This window comes from Myotis yumanensis, unplaced genomic scaffold (assembly GCF_028538775.1).
Source record: "Myotis yumanensis isolate MYYU_CA2020_CCGP unplaced genomic scaffold, mMyoYum1.0.hap1 SCAF_13, whole genome shotgun sequence".
Classification (NCBI taxonomy): Eukaryota; Metazoa; Chordata; class Mammalia; order Chiroptera; family Vespertilionidae; genus Myotis; species Myotis yumanensis.
Genome location: NW_027223764.1, coordinates 49,671,733 through 49,689,831, shown reverse-complemented (window position 1 = coordinate 49,689,831; position 18,099 = coordinate 49,671,733). Strand labels below are relative to the sequence as shown.

The following is an 18,099-nucleotide window of genomic DNA, read 5'->3' as shown; positions in this document are numbered from 1 at the left end:
AATTTTCTGAAATACTGGCCTTAGTCCTTGGCTTTCGTTAGGCTGTGTCTACAGGGCCCAAATGACCCTCCTTACTTGCTCTCTGTGCTGGAAAGCGAACCGGACCCTGTGCTGAGTTGGATCTTAAGGGCCTGGGATCTCTTCATTCCTGGCCTTCAACCCCACAGGACACATCTTTTCTCCCTATTCAGTCAGTTATGACATTTCGCTCCACTTTTGTCATAGAAATAGGTTGCCTCACATGCTGGGTGGGCAGTGGTCACTTTTAGAGGGACTGCCAGACCACCATGACCTTCTATGGGTCCCAATGGCCATACTGTGCTGTGTGGTCCACCCCCAGGCCTAGTCTATTGGGCCAGAGGTGGGCATCTGAGACAGGCAGATTCACTTCCACAGGAATTTTGACCTGATATCAAGCAAGGGTTTCTGATCTCTGTGTGACACATGACTCTGTGCTTGGGCAGCTGAGAGCCTGAAGCAGAAGAAGGTGGTGGGAGAAGGAGGAAGAGAGGCGAGGATGCACAGAGGCAGAAGCAGGGAGACCGCACAGCGCTGCTTGTGCACCGGCAGTCCTTGAGCCACGTCAGAACTCTTCATTCTTACAAAAAATGCCTCCCTGGGCTTAAACCATATCCACTGCTTTTTCCTTTGTATTTGCAATGAAATACCTTTCTGAGCTCCCTGGCGGATGGTGTCCAGGTGTGACTTCTGAGTTGAAGACTATTTGCTCCCTGTTGCATAACTGACATATTTCAGAAGCTGCCAGGACTTGGGGTTTTTTTTTTCAGTAACAGGAAAAAGGTCGCAGCAGAGAGACTGAGCTGTGTGCTGTTGGGAGGTGTGGTTTTTCTTTTCCTTTTTTTTTGACCTATCAATAATCACTTTATTTGAATGATTTTTCATTTTTAAATTATAGGTGACATACTGTGTGATATTAACTTCAGGTGTACATCCCAGTGGATAGTCATACATAACTTACTAAGTGATCATCCTGATCAATCCCCTACCCATCTGACACCAAGGTTATTATGTGTGGCTTTTTGCTTTCAGACCTGCTGTCCTACATCTGAGGTGTAGCGGTGAGTGGTGGGAAGAGGGGTGTGGCCTCCGGTCCCTGGGAACAAAGGAGGGCTGTTTTCCTGTTTTGTTGCCTCTCCTATGAGCCTGGGCTTCATCCAGGTGTCCTTCCAATTTCTTAAGCACAAGTGTCATTAAAATCAACTGGTATGCAGAGGCCTTTGGCCTAAAAGTTTACAGGCCAGAAATATAAGGTTTGGGATCAGATGACCTTTCACTAGACCAAGTTGTAGCACTGACACACCTGGAGCCTTGAGCAAGTCTCTCCCCCACTCCCCCCTCTCTGTGGGAGGAGGAGGAGGAACTGCCCAGCTGTCTCTGAGGCGGTGTGGGGGAAAAACCTCCTGGACTGAGGCCAGGGCAGGGCTGGGGGTGAACCTGAGAGTGGCTGGACCCTCTGTGCCTGAGATCTCAGCTGGAATGGGGATTGTGCAGGTGGAACTCCCTCCCATGAGCCGACAGGCAGACACAATGACAGGGTAGAATGAGGTCCTGGTGTGCAGGGATGCGGAGGAGGCTACTCAACTGGGCCACACAGTCCTACCAGGGAGGCAGATGACCTGCCAGGTCAGCCCATGGCGCTGTGAACCTTCCGGCGCTCAGGCCTTAGAACAAGGATCAGCCACTGGAACTGCCAATCCCTGGGCCTCCCAGGCACATGCTCTAGCTAGCATTGGCCAAGGAGTCCGGGGCTCTGGGAGGTTCTGAGCAGGCTTATAATGTGGGTGCCAGGGATCTGAGCCCTGGATGGAATGAGCTCCTCCCTGGAGTGAGGGTGAGGAGGGGAGAGAACAAAGAGCTAAATCTTGAGCAGGTCACCATTTAGTGGTCAAGAAAAGGGGGAGGGGCTAGCAAAAAGAGGATGATAAGGAACTGCCATAAGGGGACACCAAAGTAAGAGGAGGGAGTGACAGAGGAGGGAGTGACAGAGAAGGGAGTGACAGAGGAGGGAGTGACAGAAGAGGGAGTGACAGAGGAGGGAGTGACAGAGAAGGGAGTGACAGAGGAGGGAGTGACAGAGGAGGGAGTGACAGAGCAGGGAGCAACAGAGGAGGGAGTGACAAAGGAGGGAGTGACAGAGGAGGGAGTGACAGAGGAGGGAGTGACTTGCTGGATTGACAGTTTGAGAAGGCAGAGGGCTGAGGTGGAGCTTTAGATTTTGGGGCCTAATTTTATCCCTTGCAACTGGGAAAGCAGGCTGGCCCCTAATTCCTCTGCCAGAGCAGCCAGTGTGTGAAGCCAGTTTCGTATTTTATTCTGAGAGAGGAGTTCCATGGGAGCCCTTGGCTGGCCTCATCCCACAGCTCTGTGCAGAAGCCCAGCCACAGTGATGTCAGCTCTTCCTTGTCATGTTGGCAGCACACAGGTCTGGGCCAGGCTCCTGGACCAAGGCTGCCTCACCCACCCCAAGGGCACAGAACTCGCAGATCACAAGGCGCTTCTCCTCACAGGGCCCGTCGTTCCACTGGCCATTGGTGTACATCTCCGCACAGTCCTCATTGTCTCGATAGTTGTTGGGCTCACCAGAGGCCCAGTTTGAATAGACCAGGGACTCCCCTCCTGGATAGATGAACTTGCCCTCCGTCTGGGAGTCAGTCATGCTCAGGAATGCAGCACCCTTGTTCTCAATCTCAACCAGCTGTTTCAAGGCCTCGTTCTCAGCTGCAGAGCGTGGGGAGGGCAGCTGCCCCCCGGCCTGTGCGCACACTTGCTGTGCCTCCTGGAAAGGCTTTACAAACCTTGCTGCCTTGAAGACCTTCTGGCCAAAACTTTGGCCATGGAGGAAGAGCTCCACTAGGAGGAGAGCACAGTCAGTTTGGGGATCTGGGGGCACCTGCCAAAGCTCCATGGCTCTGAGACCTTTGTGCTCCAACCAGAGCCCAGGCCTCCCATATAGGGCCTCAGAGCACCAGGAAGGACAAAGGTGAGACCCTGGGTCCGCGGTACGCTCTGGGAGGTAGATCTGTCTGTCTAGTTACAGGTGAGAACACTGGGCTCAGAGAGGTTAAGTAAGAGGCTCAACATCATGTGACCATCACATGTAGAGTTGGGGGTCACCCTTATCTGATCTCACACTAGAGCTGAGACGTGCTCTTTCTATTGCACCCCATGTTGCATGGCAGAATCGCTCTCCCAGGTACTGGGTGGGACCAGGAAGCTTTGGCATCGTGCAGCCTCTGAGAGCTGAAAACAAGGAAGGTGCTCACTCTGATCTCACTGTGGACCCTGCATAACAGCAGGGCATGTGGCATTGACAGGGAGGTCCGTGCCGGGTGTGGATGTGGGAAAGAAGAGGAGAGGGTGGGCCATCTGAGGGCAGCACTGTGCTAATCTCTGCACTGTGTGCGCCCAGTGCTGGCCTCTAGGTGTGCATGTGGGTGAGGCTGGAGAGCTGGGAGAGAGGACAAGGACAGCGGAGAGGTGTGCATGGGCGTCAGGGGCAGGAGAGAGTCAGTGCTGGGGAGAGGCCTGTCTGGGAGTCAGAGGGCCAGGTATTCAGCCCTGCCTTGGCCATGACTGTCCAGGTGGACAAGGTAAAATCACTTCCTTTTTTGGGGTTTCCAGTTCCTCATCTCTAAGATGGGAATACAATTTATAAAAGCATCACTGTGCGACATTTAACTATATGTTTTCATTCCATCTCATTTTCTATCCCTTTGTTGTTGCTGTTGTTGTTATTGTGTGTGTGTGTGTGTGTGCTTTAATATTTTTTTAGTGATGTCAGAGAGGAAGGGAGAGGGAGACAGAGATAGGAACATCAATGATGACGGAGAATCATTGATTGGCTGCCTCCTGCACACCCCTATTGGGAACCATGCCCATAGCCCAGGCACATGCTCTAACTAGGGATGGACCCATGATCTCCTGGTTCATAGGCCGACAATCAACCACTGGGCCACGCTGTCCGGGCTCTTTTTCCATCCCTTTGACTTCTGGGTTCGTGCATACAAGCCTTCAGGGCTCTTGAGAGGGCTGTGCTCCAGCCCCAAAGGGCTGGTGAGGAGCCCAGGCTGCACCAGGACCCACTGTGACCCTTCCACAAGGGTTCAGGGGCCAGACTCTCCACAGGCTCAGGAGGGCACCCAGAGCAGCCCTGGACAGGAGTTCCTCTGCCATTCACTACATGCACCCGGGTGGGTCTATGTGTGCATACACGAACAAGGCCACGTGTCCATCTGAAGGTACATGGGAGCACTGAAGGCCCACCTTCTATGTTGTATATGCGTGGGTGCTCATGGGTGTAGATGATGTGAGGTGAGTGATGGCATGTGTGTAATACACACATGTGTGGCAGGTGTATATCACAAATTTTCCTTTGTTTTCCTAAGTGTGCATATGAGGGAGTGAGCACACATGCATGTTTGTGGAGAGAGGGAGATATACTAAATGCTTGAAACCTCACCCTTGGTACATGGGTACTTAGTGGTTTTAGGTACATAGGAGCCCTAATTCTCACCCCTGCATTCTCTCCTGCTACAGAAACTCCTCTTTGGATCATTGAGATTTGCTGAATTACTTGAGCTCAAAGCTGACATGGGGAAAGCGGGGAGGAGGGGGGAAATTAGGGTCTGAGGTGGAGATGCCCACAGGCACAGGCACTGGGCTGTGCTGCTGGAGCCTCTGACTCCTCAGCACCCAGGTTGGGGGAGAGTCTCACCATGAACACCCAGGCAGAGCCCAGCACTGGGCAGAGCCCAGAGGCAGCCTGCCCACTGCCGGACCCAGGGCCTGTCTCAGTTGAGACTCAATGGCCACATGCCAAGGTCAGACCCTCACAGCCTTGAATGCAAGCACAGCATGCCAGCCCCAACTCTGAGGACAGTGTCTGGAGTCACTTCTGCTGTGGGCTGGGCACAACATCTTGAGGAGTTTGCACACCCAGCCCCATAGAGATAAGAAATGCATCCTGGGTAGTGGGGTGTCCAGGGACCAGCACAGGTTGGCAGGAGGGGAAGTCTGAATTGCACTGGGCTTGGGGCATTGATCTGACTCGGGTCACAGGTGGCTGTGATGGTGGGGCTGGAGCCTGGTAGCCTTGAACATGCTGGCGCCAGCCCACTGAACTGGTGTAGGGGCCACACCCTGCTCCGTGTCCCTTGAATCTGCTTCCAGCTCCTGGAAGATGTGGCTGCTCTGCTCTGCCCCACTCTATCCTTAGTCCCAGGTGCTGCCCAAGGCCCAGGTCCAGCCCATCGTCCAAACCCTCCACCCCCCTAGAGCCCCCAATCCTAGAACCAGGCCTGCCTCAGGCCCGGCCAACTCCAAACCCAACACAGACCCCACCTGGGGCCTGCCCTTGGCGACTGGCTCAGGTTCAGTTCCAAGTCCAGAACTCACTTTTCTTATACTGAAGGAAGGCTCCCAGCAGGCGTCCTACCTGCTCCTGCAAGGCTTCCACCTGCTGCCTCAGAGCAGTGATGTCTGCAGGAGAGAGAGGTTCAGTGAACACTAGTACCTCACATCCAGGGGAAGAGTCCGGGTCCCAAGGGAAGGGTGCTCAGTGACAGGTATTCCTGGGGGAGGGTAAGAAGCTGGGCCCCAGGAAGCCCACAGCCACTGACACAGCTGGCCCCTGCTGCCAACAGGGTCCTGGCATCCCACTAACTCTGATCCAGATGACATTTCACAGCCAATTTTGAGAGTCTGGGAGCACATTCCTGAAAGGGGGGTGGATTGCACGTCCTTCTGGTACTCCCCATCCCTGTGTTATTTGATGCTCAAAGCTCTCTCATGAACTGGGAAGAGAGCTGAGCTGTCTCAGTGATCAGATGGGAAGCTGCTCAGGCTTGCCTTACCCCGTATTTTAAGTCTAAGCCAGAGCTTCATATTCTTGCCTTCAGTCCAACAGCCTTTCCTGCTTTCACACACCACCACCCCCACAATGAGCTAACCACTGACCTAGAAGGCCTTCCTCCCTCTGCACCCTAGTGGGGTGCCCAGAGCTAAGGAAGGTGACTTTAACTGTTAGCCCACTCTCTCCCTTTTCTCCTCTGGACCCAGGATCACCTCTGTCCCCCTTCGGTCCTGAGAGGCCCCAGGCACCTGGAATTCCCGGTATACCCATGGGTCCTGCAGGGCCTGAGATCAGACAAGAAGAGGAGGGTGAGCTCGGCACACATTTTCCCGCATTTCCCCCTCCCAGCATATGGACTGTGCTATTGTCCAGCAATACACCCTCCCACGTACGGTCTGTCCCATAGCCAGTCACACACCCTCTCTGTACAGTACTGTCCCATCACCCAGCACCCGGCCTTCCCAGGATGCGGACTGTCCCTGCTGCTCACACCGCACTCTCCCCAGTTACAGAGCTCAAGCCCAGTGAGGCACCTCCTTGCACAGACTCCCCAAGGCCCAGTGTTGCAACTCTGAGCTGGCGGGTTACAGGGGAGGGACAGGCCTCCGCAGCTTCAGGTGGACACAGGAGGACCGAAGGCCCGCCCCAGCTTTTCCCATCACTCACCTGCTTTCCCTGCAAACCCAGGGTCTCCACACTCACCAGGGGCACCTTTCTCTCCTTTGGGACCTGGGGGGCCTCTTGTTCCTGCAGAACCCTGCACATCTGGGGCACCCACTTCTCCTGAGGAAGGAACAGATTGAGACAAAGGCTGTTGAGAGTGTCTGCAGGCTGGATGATTTCCTCAGCTCCACCTGGAGAAAGAGAACTAGGGGCCTGTGCACCCCACTCTCTGTGTCCTCCAGAGCTGGGAGTGCGGGGGGCAAAGGCCGCAGCAAGGCCTGCCAGTGGTGATGGCCTGGCTTCACTGGCATGCTGAGTATCCTTAGGTCAGGAAACAGGCCAGCCAGAGCTGGATGGGGGGTCAAGCCAAGAACTGTCTGATTTCCATACAGTGCACTTTCCCTGTCCCAAGGCTGAGGATTTACAGCAGGGGATCTGCCAGCTTTTACCTTGGCCATGGACTCATTGCTTTCCCTTTCCTAGGACCAAACTTTATATCAGAAATGCTCCCTGACATAAGTCACCAGGGAAATTAAATTAAACCCATGAGATATCATCTCACCCCTCCTAGAATGGCGACTATGAAAAACACAAAAGATCTCAAGTATTGGTGAGGATGTGGAGAAGAAGAACCCCTATGCACTGTTGGTGGGATTGTAAATTGGTGCAGCCACTATGGGGACCAATAGGAAGTTTCCTTAAGACATTAAAAAGATAATTAAAAAAAGTATGATCCAGGAAATACCACTTCTGGGTTTTACCCAAAGGAAATAAAACACTAATTTGAAAAGATATCCATACCCTCATGTTTATTGCAACATTTTCTTTACAGTAGCCAAGAGGCAGAAACAACCTAATAGTGTTCATAATGGATAAAAATGTCACACACACACACTGGAATATTATTCAGCCACAAAAAAAAATCCTACCATTTGCCACAACAAGAATGGGTCTTGAAGAAATTATGCTAAGTGCCATAAGTCATACAAATTAAGACAGAGACAGTATGATCTCACTTACATCTGGATTATAAAAAAAAACAGCAAAGAATCTGAACCCTTAAATGCAGAGGTGAGATTATTGGTGGTTACATTAAATGGGAGCTGGGTGGTGGGCAAAATCGGTGAGGTCAAAAGCTACAAATGTCCAGTTATAAAAAATGAGCTCCTTTTCCTCCTCTCCGTAGTGTATTTAGGTAAATCCTTTTGATCAGGCCTGAGTGTGGGGCCACAGGGCCTCATCTTTGCCCACCTCTCATGCAGTAGAATTTAGTTAGATATTTCACACACTGCACAGAAATCATTCAACCACATGAACAACTATAAGTGCAGCAGCTTGGTTCTACGGGGCGCCAAAGACCAGTCATTTACTCATGATTTCCTCATTCTTGGGGTGAGAGGAATCAGAAGATCCTAGGGGAGGAATCCTGACAGCTAGGGGAGGGGAATAACACCTCAAGGCTCAGGGCAGCCTGTCATTTGCCAACTGGTAGCGAGGTGCTTTAGGTGGACTGAATGTCTAGGGGCCTTCTTCCCAAGGAGGTGGGCTTCCATTTCCAGGGCTTCCCCGAAGAACATCCAGACTTGCTGAGTTGGTTACAATTCCAGTGGCCACCCATGCCCACGAGGACAAGCCCACGGTCCCAGCTGTACCTGGATCCCCCTTCTCGCCTGAGGGGCTGTCTTTCTCATCTTGTCCATCACGACCAGGCAGGCCATTCTCCACAGGGCTACACGTGACCAGGGTGCAGTCATCAATCAAAGGTTTCTGGGGAAGGATCATCACTTCTGCTTCCCCTGACAATGGAGGCTGTGTGAGCAGGACCAGCACAGAGAGGAGAAGAAGCATGGCCTTTAGGGTGGACAGAAAGAGAAAGGACATGCTCTTGGTTTCAGAACACGGGTTAGGACTTAGCCCAGCGCCCGGAAGTCAGAGAGGCACTTTCCTACCACCTCGCCCCTTCTGTGGGATCAGGAGCAGCAGGACTCCAAAAACAATTTAGGACAAGGCGGCCATACAGTCTGGCCTGGGAGGGCATGAGTTACCCAGCTGAACTCTGACATGGTTATCAGCAACATCTACCTCTTCTCAGATGCCCTGTTTTGTCCCTTCTAGTGACTTCCCTTTCACTGCCATCGGCACGGCTGGGATGTGAACTCCTCACTGAGGCCACCTGTCACATCAGGAAGGACTCATGAAGTGCCTTTGGGCAGGACAGTTCCCTCTTTGAACCTCCGTCTCCCTGTCTGTGTCAGCAAGGTGGCCGGGCAAACCCATTTCCTGTCACTTGTAGCCTTGGATGGACCAGCACTGGCCGTTTCAGTGCTTGTCTGGAAAGAGCCAGAATGCTCAGTGACATGTGTCCTAACACACGATGGGCACATGGCTACATGTTTGCCAGGTGGCCTGCCATTCCTGGACTAGATGCTGTCTCCATGAAGAAAGTTCCAGGGGAACCCAGAAAAAGTTCTCAGAATAGCTGGAGAGACCCTGGGACGCCTGGAGTGCTGCCCCTCCACCTGGGACGACTTGGGAGACGGGCCTCGTGGAGGAGGGCATGTGAGGTGAGCTCCGTCAGGAAAAGAGTGGTTTCAGCTGGAGAAAAAACAGATGTTCAATAGGGTGTCCAGTGACGGGTGAGAGGGACTCTGCAGCTAAGTGAGGTCAGGGTGGGTGCAGGGCCTGGTCACTCCCAATGGTGGGCTTCTTTCCTCTTGAGAGAAACCTTAAAGTTAGGAGCCAGGAAAGCGCACACGGGAGTGGCAGAGGCTGGGAACAAGCCTGAGGGACAGAGCAAAGGGGAAGGGATCGCCAGGCAGCCTGAGGGGGAGGCAGTGGAGGGCCTTCCTGGCCACAGAAGTGCTTTCTTCTCCACCTGCTGGTGGTTCTGGGCTGCTGAGGACCCTGTTTGCACCGGTTCTTTCTCATTCTGAGTTTACCACTTCCTCGGGCACCATGGGAGTCTCTAAACACCAGGCAAGCTCACAGGCCAGCAGAGTGGCACTTGCTGGAGCAGAGGCTCGGCCAGGAACACCAAAGGCTCCAGCCAGAGCCAGGGCATTGCCCGCTGGTGTGCAGCTGCCACATCAAGGGCCCTGTGCCCACAACTGGGAAAGATTGAAAAGCAACAGGCATTTTGCCCAACAGCGCGAGATGGCACAGAAGGCATCGCAGCTTATTGTAGCAGAAAGGGGCCTGGGCAGGAGCCCTCTCACAGGGTTGGAGACCTAGGACTGGGATGAGGCCTCTTCGCTGGGCCTACAGCGGTATTGGGCAGAGCCACATCCCCTTAAACGACATAATGTTCACTTTATGCCTCAATGTCAGACTAAAGTATTATTGAAAAATGATGCCTCTAAAAATTAACTGAATATCAGTAAACTTATCCAGTGGGTACATTTTTAAAAGAAAATATAAAGCTAAGAGAAAATCATGTTTATCCATGTCCAATGGGCAGTTGGTACCAGGATGAACTTTGACCCGGGCCTGGGAATGCTGGGGCTGTTTCTCCTCATCCACCTTCCTTTCTGAAGAAATCAGGGATGGAGAGAGCCAAGCAAGAAGTTGAAATTGCATTCCCAACTGAGGCTTCCTGACAATGGCATCTGGGGTTGGGGTGGGTGTCATATCCCACTCACCCACCCTCCCCCAGCCCAGAAGGCTAATCTCCCAGTGAGCAAAGGAAGCAGAGTGAGGGGCAGAAGAATGGTCCTTCTTCCCCACTATGCTGCCCTCTCACACCCACACCCACACCTCCCAGAGCAAAAGAGCTACATAGACCCTGTCTTCCTCAACACCAGTACATTAGAGCACCCCCAATGGGCAGGGGGACATTCACTGGACACAGAGAAAACAAAAAGGAGGCAGGCACAGACACTCACCATTGCGTCCTCCAGTGACCAGGTTCTCCAGACAAATGAGCACTTCCTTGGCCCACACACACGGGCTATTTATGCTGAGCCACCAGATATTGGTCTTTTAAGAACTCTTTTGGACAATTTCCTCCCTTGTTGACTAATTCACACTCACCCCCACCTGGGTTCTGGAAACTTGCCACTACACACATGTCACCTTAGAGTTTACAGAGCACCCACAGTCCATGGCCTCATCTGCACCTCACTGAACCCTGTGAGATAAGTGTCATCATCAGTGTCTGGTTTTTACTGATTTCTATGAATCTGAATTCCAGAGAATGGCATCTGGGTTCTGGGTGGGTGTCATATCCCACTCACGAAAGACCAAAGCCAGGGAAGCAGAGTGAGAGGCAGATGAGGAAGCAAGTTGCACAATAACCTACAACTATTGCAGAAGCATATGCATTTGCATATTTCAAGAGTCAGGGCTTGCTGTGCCAACTTCTCTTTGTCCTTCACCTCAACATTACTGCCCAGATAGTGGGACAGATGACCCAAGAGCTGGGAGCTTCTTGGCATTTCTGGGCAGGGGTGGAAGAGTTAGAGGGGTTGCAGAGGCTGCAGCATTCTGTGAGGACAGTGGCAGGGGAGCTTCCACCTGGCTGGGGTCACTCTTTTGCTTCCTGGTCTAGATATTGGAGAGCCCCTCACTTGCTTTTTATGGGATGGATGTCATTACATCCTTGCCTTCATCTCTCCACTTCCTTAGCTGGTGTTTCCTCTGTGTATTGCTCTAGGAAGCAGTTTGGACCCCTGAGCCACTGATACACTATTGGGGGCATCCCCCAGGAAACTCTGACTTCCAGTGGCCATGGGGTAGTTGCCTGCCCTACTGCTGACACTGTCATTTCTGCTCCCTTCTAGATCCCTGTGGCTTCATCTCTTGCATCAAGTCTTTGCCTAGGTCCACATACCAGCTGCCTATGCCCACAGTGCTCTCCTTTGGGCACTCATTTGGTGGTGCCGGCTGCTCCTGGGTGTAGTTGCTGCTGTGGCATCTCCTTGTGGGTTGTAGATGCTCTAATGCCAGTTTCCTCAGCTGGTAGGAGAGGCTCTTGTTTCCCTTAATGGAATTTCTTTGAAGCAGGATCCCATAGTAGAGCCACTTGTGCCCCAAATGATAAAACTCTTTCATTATTAACATCCCCATCCTAGGATGTTTGTGTGCCTCCCAGAGATCTGGATCAGCATGTAGGCTGAACTGAACTGACCCATTGCTCTTCACTCCCCACAGAGCTTTCCTGACAAGTCTTAACCTGGTAGCTAAACAAACACCTATTTATTTCAGACTTTTATTTCAGAAGCTCTATATGTTTTCTGTGTTTGCAACTTAGCTTCTATTAACTGCTACCTCCTAGCCTATTAAGTACTCCCACTCAATGCCCTGGGATCCCCCTATAACACAGAGTATAGTGTTTCCTTCGTCTAACTCCACATTACAACAAAGTCTAATTTTATTTATGATCCAACCCAGACACTCCTGTTACAATGATAACCTTTGCCTTCCTCAGTTACACCAACACAGGTGAGAAGAGTCAGATCTCAAATGATGATCACAATGGCTTTCATGAATAAGAACCAGTCAGAAATGAAGTTTCTCATAGCTGACATCAAGAATACAGTGAAAAAAATTTGTAAATAGGCTGGAAGAAGCAGAGAAGAGAATCAGTGATCTAAAAGACAATGTAAGAAAAACAATCGAGCAACAAAAACAAAAAAATTTTTTTGAAAAAAACCAAGGATAGTGTAAGGGAACTTTGGGACAACATGAAGCATAACAATACTCACAAATAGGGGTACCAGAAGGAGAGGGAGCAAGGGAGAACAAACCTGTTTGAAGAAAGAATGAAAGGAAACTTCCTACCCTGGAGAAGGAAAATGTTATACAAGTTCAGAAAGTGCTGATAAAGATGAAGACAAAGAGACCCACATCAAGATACATCACAATTAAAATGGCAAACTTTAAAGACAAAGACATAATCTTATGGGCAGCAAAAGAAAGACAGTCAGTTACCTACAAGTGAAGTCCCATAAAGCTGTCTGTTGATTTCTCAACAGAAACACTATAAGCCTGAAGTGAATGGCATGAGGTATTCAAAGTCATGAAAAGCAAGGATCTGAATCCAAGACTACTCTATCCAGCAAAGCTATCATTCACAATTGAAGGTGAGATAAAAAGCTTCCCAGACACACACACAAAAACACAAAAAGCAAAAGGACTTTATTGCCACCCAACCAGCATTGCAAGAAATGTTAAAGAGACTGTTGTAAGAAGAAAAAGAGAGAGAAGGGAGAGAACGTAGGCATAAAGACTAAAAATGGCCATAAAAAATGCATAAAAATAAAAATACAGCACTAGACGTCTTCACTAGTAAATTCTACCAAATATTAAAATATTTGATGCCTATTCTTCTGAAAAACTTCCAAAATATTGAAGAAGAGGCAATACTTTCTAATACATTTTATAAGGCCAACCTAACCCTCATACCAAAAAGGGTCAAGAATAAGACAGAAAAAGAAAACTGCAGACCAATATCACTGACAAATGAAGATGCAATAATTCTAAACAAAATGCTAGGCAATGGAATGCAATAACACATTTAAAATAATAATACATCATGATTAAGTGGGGTTCATTCTAAGGGCACAAGGATAGCTCAGCCAGCATATACAATCAATCAGAGTAATACACCGCAGTAACAAAATAAAGGATAAAAAAACCATATGATCGCCCTAGCCGGTTTGGCTCACGGGATAGAGCTGCGGGCTGGGGACTAAAGGGTCCCAGGTTCCATTCCAGTCAAGGGCATGTACCTTGGTTGCAGGCACATCCCCAGTAGGGGGTATGCAGGAGGCAGCTGATCAATGTTTCTAACTCTCTATCCCTCTCCCTTCCTCTCTGTAAAAAATCAATAAAATATATTTTAAAAAGTCATATGATCTTATCAATAGATGCAGAAAAAGCATAAAACCCAGTTATGATTGAAATACTCAGTAGAATGGGTATAGAAGGAAAGTACCTCAACATAGTAAAGACCATATATGATAAACCTCCAGCCTTTATCATACTTAATGGTGTAAAACTGAAAGTTACAGGATATAAAATCAATGTAAAAAATCCACTGCTTTCCTATATACTAACAACAAAACCTCAAAAAAAAAATGAAAAATAAAGTCCTTTTGCAATTTCAACCATAAGAATAAAATGCCTTGGAATAAGCTGAACAAAGGATGTGAAGGACCTGTGTACTGAAAACTATAAAGCATGATTAAAAGACATTGAAAAACATACAATAAAATGAAAAGATAATCCTTATTCATCAATTGGAAGAATCAATATAGCTAAAATGGCCATATTACCCAAAATAATATATAGATTTAGTGTGAGCCCTATCAAAATCAAAGGCATTTTTTTAAACAAACAGAAACAAAAACATCAGCTTTGTATGGAACCACGAAGACCCTCTAATAACCAGAGCAATCCTGAGAAAAAAGAACGTAGCCAGAGGTATCACACTACTTAGCTTCAAATTATACTACAGAGCTATAATAATCAAAACAGTATGACATTAGCAGAAAAAAACACACACAGACCAATGCAACAAAATTGAGAGCCAGAAATAAAGCCACATGTATATGGGTAAATAATTTTTGACAAAGGAACCCAAACACAATAAGGAGAAAAGAAGTCTCTTCAATAAATGGCACTGGGAAAGTTGGAAAGTCAGATGCAAAAGAATTAAACTAGATTACAGCCTGTCCCCAGGTACAAAAATTAATACAAAGTGTGTCAACGACCTAAATATAAGATCTCAAACAATAAATTGCATAGAACAAAACATAGGTCCTAAACATAGGAACCTTGGTTGTAGAGAACATTTTATGAATTTGACCGCAAAGGAAAGAAATGGAAAAAAATAAATGACATGAACTATATCAAACTAAAAAGCTCTGTGCAGCAAAAGAAACTGACAACAAAACAAAAAGGCAACCAACTGAATGGGAGATGATATTTGCAAACAACAGCTCCAACAAGGGGCTAATATCCAAAATACATAAAGAACTCAGACAACACCAAGCAAACAAACAATCTGATAAAGAAATGGGCAGAGGACCTAAACAAGCAGCTCTCCCAAGAAGACATACAGTCAACAGAATATGAAAACATGTTAAACTTCACTAGCTACTAGGGAAATGCAAAGAAAAACTACAATGTGATACCACATCACACCTGTTAGATGGCTATTATCAACAAGACAGGTAATAACAAGTGTTAGAGAGGTTGTGAAGAAAAAGGAACGCTCATTCACTGCTGGTGAGAATGTAAACAGGTACAGCTGTTATGGAAAACAGTATGGATGATTCTCAAAAAATTAAGAATAATCATAGAATCCAACAGTCCCTCTTCTGGTGTATCTACCCCCAGGCTCAAAAACATTTATTCACAAAGATATATATACCCCAGTGTTCATAGCAGCATTATTCACGGTGCCAAGACATGGAGACAACCCAAGTGTAGTACAATAGAGGACTGGATAACGATGTGGTACGTACATACTATGGATGTTGCTCAGCCATAAGAAAATGAGATACTGCCATTTGTGATAACATGAACTGACCTTGAGAATATAATCCTATGCAAAAAATGTCAGTCAGGCCTGTTCGGCATGGCTCAGTGGTTAAGTGTTGACCTATGCACCAGGAGGTCACGATTCAATTCTCAATAAGGGCAGGTGCCCAGGTTGTTGGCTCAATTCCCAGAGTGGGGTGTGTAAGAGACAGCTGATCAATGATTCTCTCTCATCATTAATGTTTCTACCTCTTTCTCTTCATCTCCTTTCCTCTCTGAAATCAATAAAAATAGATTTAAAAAGAAAAAAATGAAAGTGAGAAAAACTTAAGAACAATATGATTTAATTCATATGTGAGATATAAAACTGAAACTGATAGTCACAGACTACACCATGGTGGTTACCAGACAAAAGAAGGTGGATGGTAGTAGAGGGGGAAAATAAAAAAAATAGCCAAATGTATGGTAATGGAAGATGATTTGACGAAGGTTTGTGGGCACACAATGCAATGTTTAGGTCATATATCATAGAAATATACATTGCAAACCTATATGATCATATTAACCAATGTTACCCCAGTAAATTTAATACAATAAATAGATAAATTTTAAAAGAAAGAAAAGAATTAAATTATTTTATTCTAGTTGCCAAAATAATAGGGGCATTGAAATCACAAGGGTCTTGGCTACCTGAAGACACTGAAGCACAGACATTAACTTGCCTGAGGTCCAACTCTAAGAAGAGGAATATGCCCAGAGGAACACAAAGCAGGTGAAAGTACGATTTTTAATTGGGGAAGTCAATGGCTGAGGTGCAGGCGGAGGGAGTTTCTGACTAGATTCCAGCATAGATCATGCCTCCCCCACCAAAATGAAGGATAAGCACCAGGAACAGCTTGATGGGCAGATGACCTCATGGAGGCCTGTGAGTCCTGCCTGTAGATGGGTCCTGGCTGCTGCTGGGAGTTAGAGGCCCTGAGAGCTCAGCCAGTGCATCTGGGCAGCACTGGGTGTTCTGAGGCAGGAGAGGCGACATGTGCGAAGCTGGAAGTGTTGAAGGAGTTTGGAGACTAAGAGAGCAAACCAAAGTAAGGTTCAGCCTAAACTAATTTATCTGGCTGCTCTTTTTCCCCTTCCCCAATAATCCCAAGTTCACATGAGTTGTTTTTTATTTTATTTTTTCTCTCAGTACCTTGAATTCACATGTGACAATCTTCCCTGTGCCTCCTCTATCAAGCTGCTTCCAAAAAACATTTCCACCAGACTTTCAACTCCTTCCTTTAATTCTTTTCTCAACTCCAGTCACTAGTGCCTGTCTGCCTACTCCATTATTTCAATCTCATTGGCAAAGGTCAACAAAGGCCCTGAGTTGCCCAGCCTTAAGGTTAATCTTCCTCCCTAAGTCATCAAAGCTTTTTTAAAAATCTCTCTTACTTCAGGTTCTTATTTTAATCTTAGCATCATGGAATATGCACCGAGTCCTTTATGCTTTTGGAAATATCCCTAACATATACCAGTGTATGGTATGTGAGCCTCGCACCCTGTGGGACTCTGAGGAAGGCCATCTGGAAGTGGACCGTGGGACCTTGGGAGCCTGGTGAGTGTGTGAGCCCAGACTGCAAACTGCAGGGAAACAGCTGGCATTTTGATCTCACTAGTTTGAACACAGGTACACCCCACCCCTGCCCACACCTGCTTGCTTTGTTTTCTGGACTCTCTATAACCATGAGCTGTGAAAGCCTGTGATGCGGAAACCTTCACCAGCAGGCCCCACCGGTGTCCACATAAGTCTAATAAACCCAGGTCCTTCACAGCCAGTCCTCTGGTTTATTTCTTTAAAACCAGCAGGCAAGCCCTGGCCGGTTTGGCTCAGTGGGTAGAGCTTAGGTCCCAGGCTCAATTCCCAGTCATGGCACATGCCCGGTGTGTGGGCTCGATCCCCAGTACGAGGTGTGCAGGAGGCAGCCAATCAATGGTTCTCTCTCATCATTGATGTTTCTATCTCTCTCTTGCTCTCTGAAATCATAAAAAAAAAAAAAAAATCAGCAAGCAACACACTGATGTTTTCCTCAGACCTTAGCTCTTTGCAGAACAAGTCCCGTAGTCCAGTTGGTGGAGGCAAGACGGTAGGTGGTGTGAATGCAGTGGGGAAAACCTAGGTGGCAATCCTAATTGACAGTTTCAAACCACCTGTGTGCTGGGCTGCATATCTGGTGCTTTGGCCGGACGGCTCATGCTTTGCTGTCTGTTCCTAAAACACATAGATAAGAAGGTACTGACATCCGTCCAGGCCTTGAGATGTGGTCTCATGGCCCCTTCCCAGCACGCAGGCCTTCTTTCTCAGAAGGCCCGGAAGTCTCATTCCAAATTTGGAGAGACAAAGGACTGGAAAAAGTATGAATAAAGAGAGTTTCCTCCACATTGGGGGCCCAGAATTTGAAAGGCACATTTTTCTCTGGGCCTCCACAGAATTTAATAATAAAATGTATCTCTTGCAGTCAGTGCTGCAGTTCAACCTCTGCTTCAGCAGGGTGCTGTAACTGTAGTCGCTGGCCAGCTCAATAAATCCTCGCTTGCTGTTTAAGACCTAATTGGAGTCGGTGGTCTTATTCTCGAGAATGTTGCTCCACAACACCAGGAAAACGCCAATAGGACTATTTTTAGTCCTGGAAATAGTGGTGTGATAGCTGGCACTGGCAAAAGAAAGGAAAATAAAGAAAATGGGTCTCTTTACTGTCCTTCTCAAAGAAGTAATGTGTACCCTGAAATTAATGGATTTTATTCCTAAGAATTTTTTATGTTATTATTACACATTTTTTTTTATCCAAAAGTGGTATGTGATGTTGTATGGCATGGTTTTGAGCTACAAATGGTATCACACTATGTTTGTCATTCTGCAGTTTGATTTTACCTTAACGTCCTATTTTTGAGATTTATTTTCATTGATACATTTTATGTGGTATTCCATTTTAAGAATATGCCCCCAATTTGTCCATTCATCTCTTCATAAGCATTTGGATAGTTTCTGGGTTTTTTTCAACTATTGAAAGTCATGCTACAATGAAGATTCTTGGGCCTGT

General features: G+C 47.8%; 2 protein-coding genes and 1 pseudogene across 3 annotated transcripts in view; 1 reads left to right on the top strand and 2 right to left on the bottom strand.

Annotated features, from left to right (window-relative positions):
- LOC139022211 (mannose-binding protein A-like) overlaps positions 1–18,099 on the top strand; it is a 59,486-nt pseudogene that overhangs the window by 5,168 nt on the left and 36,219 nt on the right.
- The window catches only part of LOC139022064 (pulmonary surfactant-associated protein D-like), a 40,476-nt gene that overhangs the window by 19,569 nt on the left and 2,808 nt on the right, over positions 1–18,099 (bottom strand). The gene's annotated exons all lie outside the window — the stretch shown is intronic.
- LOC139022061 (pulmonary surfactant-associated protein D-like) lies at positions 2,310–10,466 on the bottom strand. Its single transcript, XM_070433080.1, has 6 exons — positions 10,417–10,466; positions 8,188–8,386; positions 6,575–6,655; positions 6,085–6,156; positions 5,416–5,499; positions 2,310–2,871 (listed from the first exon to the last, which is right to left on the bottom strand). The coding sequence occupies exons 1-6, from the start codon at positions 10,417–10,419 to the stop codon at positions 2,411–2,413; spliced, it is 900 nt and encodes a 299-aa protein (XP_070289181.1). The 5' UTR covers positions 10,420–10,466; the 3' UTR covers positions 2,310–2,410.

What these genes read in the sequence shown, in the direction of transcription:
- LOC139022061 (XM_070433080.1), bottom strand. An exon ending in AGGCGAGAAGGGGGATCCAG is followed by an intron (nt 6,656 to 8,187) that starts GTACAGCTGGGA and finishes TTCCTTCCTCAG; the next exon opens with GAGAAGTGGGTGCCCCAGAT. An exon ending in AGGAGAGAAAGGTGCCCCTG is followed by an intron (nt 6,157 to 6,574) that starts GTGAGTGTGGAG and finishes GTCTGATCTCAG; the next exon opens with GCCCTGCAGGACCCATGGGT.